Below are 6,000 nucleotides of genomic sequence, written 5' to 3'. Positions count from 1 at the left end.
TTTTAGTTCTACAGGAGCTGTGACACTCAGGGACTAAAACTCCCAATGTGGTCTGGCTGCTGTCTGTGCCCACCTTCCAAGACTCAAAGTTGAAGGGGGCGAAGGCTGCATAGACAGACGACACTGGGAGTTGTAGTCCCACACTGTGTACAGTTACCCTGTCACTCTGCAGCTCCTGTAGAACTGAAATATATGAATTTCCCTATATTACTCTATCTGATTGTAGTACACTGAATGAAAACCGACCAGTAATTCCCATGTACCCCAATATGGCGCTGTTATACTGTCACAGTATGGTGGTGTCAGGTATGGTACTTATACAGTCACAGTATGGTGGTATCATGTAAGTATGGCATGGTTAAACATTCACAGTATGGTGGTATCAGGTCAGGTATGGTTATACAGTCACAGTATGGTGGTGTCAGGTATGGCGCAGTTATACAGTGACAGTATGGTGGTATCATGTAAGTATGGCGCAGTTATACAGTCACAGAATGGCAGTATTGTTCAGGTCTAATATGGTGGTGTTAAATGGGCCAGTGCATACATCATTAATCTATGTTTGTGCCTTAAAGGCAGGAGGGTGGAGATATGAGTAGGTTGTGGGGGGCCCCAAGCACATTTTTTGCATAGGGGCCCTGTGCAGTCTGTGTCCGCCCCTGTTCAGGGCATACAACAGCTAGGTACTGGAAGACTTGAGGGTTTTTTTTGTAGAAGTAACTTATAAATATGTGGTACTAGCTGATTTGAAGATTCATTTCTCCACAGTGCCACTTCTAGATTTCCTATGTCAGCTGGTGGCGCCAACAAGGACACATGCTGAACTTCCAATGGTTAGAGTAAGTAATGATTTACAGTAATAGTTTGGAAATACCACATGAAATATCCCTTCCAAAAAAGAAGTGCATTCACTTACAATGGGAAGGTATAGATTTATTAATGTATATTTAATACAGGGCATGTATAGCTTTATTACTCTAGAGTAAATTTGACAAAAGGATAGAAATTATGAAATGTCACATTCCACATAGAGTTTCAGGAATGTAAAACCTGGCAATTACCTTGAACAGAAATCTCAGGGCACTTAGCTTTCCAACATCTTGAGACATAAGTCTCTACAAAAAGAAGTATTCAGTGCAGAAAAGGAAATATATACATAAAATGCATTTGCACACTACATAAAAGACCAAATAAATTATGTGAGAATACATACATGTCTTGCAGTCCATTTTTATTTAGTAGAAATTTACTGATATAAATTATAAATGGTATATGGAATCAAAAGAGGAAACTAAACATATCTGTGAACACGAAGGCCTGCTTGTATTCAGAAGAGAATATACACTGCTATCATCCTTCTTATTTCACTTATGACAGGAGGGCAACCTTTGCACAGGTTGCCCAAGTCTAGATGAGATAGACAAAGAACATTCTTTGTATTGTTCACAAAGTGAAAGAGAAAGCATTTCCTTGGCATTGCACAAGAAATATATAGAGCCATTTATTGGAAAATGAAACAAACAGTGCTTGTGTTTGGAAAAAGAGTATATTACAAAGCTACTTTATTACAGGCCCTAATAGCAATGGCTCACATAAAACTGATATATATGATGAAAGCAGCAGATTCCCTCTTAATCTCAATTTCTATTACATATAAAACAGCAAGAAGGGAGATTGAGACTTGTACTTATTAAAATAGTTCACACTTTATAGGATGACAGATTTAAAAAAAAACACAAGTAGAAAAAAAAAAAAAAAAAAGAACAAACACAACAACAATAAGTAGCAAAACAAATTAACACACAGCTCTAAGGAATGAAATCCATATTTAGGCATTTTCTCCGGTGACAAAAGGGGACATTCACACGCTCCTTAGATTACGGATGCTACAGAGCGTGAAGCTGTGGGCAGTGTGAATCTATGAATCATGTAAATGCCCCCAAAGAGGCTATGTTCTAAAACAAACCAAGCTGGATTCAACACTGCATGGGATGAAAAAATATAGATACAGGGTCTGTTCAAATCTGTAGTGGAGGCAGTCTCAGATAACTGCATAATTATAACTAAAAAAATTACGTACACTGTGATACAAACTGGTGGACCACATTATAAGTGGGGTCTGTTGGGCACATAGCCTTATAATGGAGCACAACAATAAAATTGAAAAAAAAACATTTCTGAAGAGAGCTTTATATGGCAGAAATGAAAAATAATTATTTAACTATAACCTATTGAACTAAAGATCTTTCCTCCTCTGTCAGAATGTGCTGGTCATAACTAGGAAGTTACAGATATTTGACATCTGCTTACAATATGGTGAATAGTAATAGGTACATATTTGACGTGTTTGTGTTAACTGCCGATGTATGTGTGGATCTTCTGATTGCAATAATGGGACTGTACAATACCAGGATCAATGCTGCTACCTATGATTATACCCAGATATGATCTTTTGAGTAAGTAGCAATCTCAACATTAAGCCAATGTAGACAAGATTAGGTGCACCACACAGACAATTACCCAAGTCTAAATACTTTAAATATATATATTTTTTTTTGTAGACTATAAACTTTGTTCTAAAAGCTAATGATCAGAAAATTATCCAGTGCAGAATAGTGAACCAGTGTAGATGGTCAAGTTTACAGTTATGTTAGAGAATTGTCTGTCCGTCAATGCTGAGATCTCTCCTTCCAATACAAGAACGCATCAGGTTCGACAATGATATCTTAGGAAAGCCAGCATAATCAAACACTTGTTTTTATCTATTACACAACTCTTAGAAAACCTAAAGAAGGCAAGTTAGGTGAAAATAAAGTTAAAACAATGAAAATAGACTCTTCAATAGAAAAATACATCAAAATGCCACATCATGTGTAAAATAGATTAAAACATACAGGAGGAGCTAATTTACTGCAGAATCACTATAGGTTCATTGTAGATTAAAGAATACTTTCTATAAAATTAGTTTACAATACATGATTCTGTGTACACTCTGTCAATATCTTTATTGTGTTTGTTGTCATTGTATAAAGGATTTCTTTATTGCTCCAAATTTATATTTAAAATGTTATGTTCAATCTTATTCTTTAAAAATATCCCTGTTACCTAAGCTACGTGACCTCGAGCTTTGGTTTTCAGTATGGAAGGTCTGTGTCTCCACACGGTCACTTGATGTTAAACTATTCACAGATCTCTATTAAAAAAGCCTGATCATTTCTGAAAGTAACAGGAGGGAGTTTTCTGCTCCAGTAAGGGATCCTTAATACTTCTATATTTAGAGTCCAAGTTATAAAACAAATCTGTTCTTGTACAACATGACTGGACCCTCAACATAGTTAAGAAAGGTTTTACTTTTTTTTGGGTTGTGCAAGTGGTTTCCAGTTCCTAGTGCTTAAAGCGTAAGGTTGCATTCACACGTTCAGTGATTTTCCCGGTCCGTGATTGTGGTCCGGCAGCTACCTCCGTGATCCGTGCAAAACAGTCCGTTTTGCATCCGTTTTGTATCAGTGTCCGTTTTTTTCACGGATCTGTCTTACAGCATTTTAAATGACATTGATTACATCACATCCGTGTTTTTCACAGATGAACACGGATGTCACATCAGTGTACATCCGTGAAAAACACGGATCTCATTGATTTCTATGGGGAATCCTTTCCGTGCATCCGTTCCGAGTAATGACATGTCCTATTTTTTAACGGAACGGATCACGGATCCGTGAAATCATGGAACATCTGAATAGCCCCATAGAAAGCAATGGGCTGTAAAATTGTCCGTGCACACGGATCCGTGAGCACGGACAACTTCCCGGAACGTGTGAATGCAGCCTGTCATTTCAGGGCCATTTTTTTTAAAACATTAAATATCAATAGAACAAGCGATTTTAAGAAACTCTGTAATAGGTTTTATAAACCAAAAGAGTTTCCTTCTGGACTAAAAAAGCAATCTCCCAGCCTCCCCCCTCACTTCAGAAGAAGCAGGATTTCTGTGTCCATTATGTGGCTATGGAGAGGGGAGGGGCTGTTAGGAGTGACTGAGCACAGAGCAGTCTTGCAAAGCTCAACACCCTGCAATCTACTCTCAGTAAGTTCATAGATAAGCACTGACCTTTCTGACCCCAGAATCCAGCGTTTTAGGTGCCCAGACAGTCTACAAACAGCTGACCTTCATGTCACCTCTTCCTGCTCCCTCATCTCCCTCGGCCCCTCCCCCCTCCATAAGGATAGAATGGAGAGAGCAGAGCCTGTCTTCACTGGCTTTTCTGTAATGAAGACGTGTTTGCCTGATAATGCACAGATAAGAAGTCAGGGGGGGAGGCTGGGAAATTGCTTCTTGAGTACAGAAGGAGGCTTTTTTGGCTGATAAAACAGAGTTTCTTAAAATCGCTTATACTACTGATTTCTGCAATAAAAAAAATATGACAGTTACGCTTTAAACAGTTGGTATCTTATATGTGGCATTTACTGGTTTTTAGTTTTATATTCATCTACCCAACCGTTTTGAGTCTAACGTCGCTAGACATTTTTAAATTCAGCAAAAATAGTACTTACAAAAGTTAATATACAGTCCAGTAAACAATTCCATATGGAAATGTTATAAATTGCCTACACTCTCTGCTACCAAACAGAAGAAAGAATGATACTACATGTGAGTTTCCATGGATCAAAAACTAAATCAGAATTAGGAACATATTATATCAGACTGATCTGGTGTATTCTGATACAAGTTATCAAATTACAAGCCTCAACCTAGGCCAGAAGCAGTATGCAGTGCATGCAATATTTACTAACTAGGAAGGGACTTCAATATGAAAATTACTATGCTGGAACACGATTTATGGGTCCGATTCCTCATAAATGAAAAATTTAGTACAGCCATAAATAGAAACAGTCCAAACATTGATTGAAATATTAGTTGACATTTTGGGAGGTTTATTGTGACTGGACATAACAAGTGAATTGACAATAAGTCTTTGGCTTTTCTGGTATGACTGCCTATTATGCAGATGAATGAGGATAAGTTTGCCATAAAGCTGTATAAAGTAAATTGGGCCGGATTTAGCAATCTGTCTGACTCATCCAACGCAACCAATCAGTGCTCAGGTTCCACTTTATCAGTGCAATCTGAGAAATAAAAGAGGAGCTGTGATTGGTAAATTCAGCCCATTTACTTTATAAAGTTGGCAGGATGATGTTACATAAAGCAGTGTGCAGTATGGCACTGTAGTCTGTATAACTAGTACACAATGCTAATATAGTACATATAAAGTAGTATGTTTGATAATACACATGTCACAGATGCCACATGAAGGCTGTTTTCTCTTTTTTTTAAGACAAACTTAAAAAAGATTAGTGCTAGCTATATAAGGCAAACAAAAAGTGATCTTGTAGCGGGGCACAGCTTTATTTCTTGACTCTATAAAATATATCTGAATGAGATGATAGAAATATATAAAGAATTCCACTCTCTAACCATTGGAAGCTAAAAACACAATGCACTGGCTTTGTAAAGCTGTGCTTGTAAAATACAAATCTACAAGCACAGACATGGATACACTAAAGATTAAATATATTTTACAGTTTTCTACTGTACAAATCAAAAGGAGAAGAATGTTGTATCTGGAAAAAAGTGTTCGGTTCAGGCCAGAATTGTGGAGGTATTCTGGAGATATTGACAGAGGGAAACAGTAATTCAGATAAAAGCATTGACAAACCGGCATTAAAAAAACAACACATTAACACAAAGAAACTGACACAGGTTTGTACAGTGAAAGTTTTCTAAGATTTACATACAAAATGATATACATAGGATCGTATCTACTGAATCTCTTCTTCAAGCTCTCTGTTTTTTAGTCCAGCATTGCTCCTCACATCATCAAACGAGTAACACGTGATTATCTTGCCATTCTTAAACACTGTGCAGAGAAGATCCTGCAGAAAAACACCATCATCAGAAGCAAATCTCCAGGTTAAAATAAAAGGATAAATATATTTTAAGTCATT

At 37.2% G+C, this 6,000-nt stretch overlaps 1 protein-coding gene across 1 annotated transcript in view; it reads right to left on the bottom strand.

Moving 5' to 3' along the window:
* Positions 1–911: 911 nt before the first annotated feature.
* NAMPT (nicotinamide phosphoribosyltransferase) overlaps positions 912–6,000 on the bottom strand; it is a 53,059-nt gene continuing 47,970 nt past the window's right edge. Inside the window, exon 11 of the mRNA XM_069977589.1 lies at positions 912–5,928. Within this exon, the coding sequence (XP_069833690.1) occupies positions 5,815–5,928 (114 nt within the window). The 3' untranslated portion in view covers positions 912–5,814. The remainder of the gene's footprint in view (positions 5,929–6,000) is intronic.

Source organism: Dendropsophus ebraccatus, chromosome 1, assembly GCF_027789765.1.
Source record: "Dendropsophus ebraccatus isolate aDenEbr1 chromosome 1, aDenEbr1.pat, whole genome shotgun sequence".
In the NCBI taxonomy this organism is placed as follows: domain Eukaryota; kingdom Metazoa; phylum Chordata; class Amphibia; order Anura; family Hylidae; genus Dendropsophus; species Dendropsophus ebraccatus.
This window is presented reverse-complemented; position numbering and strand designations above follow the sequence as displayed.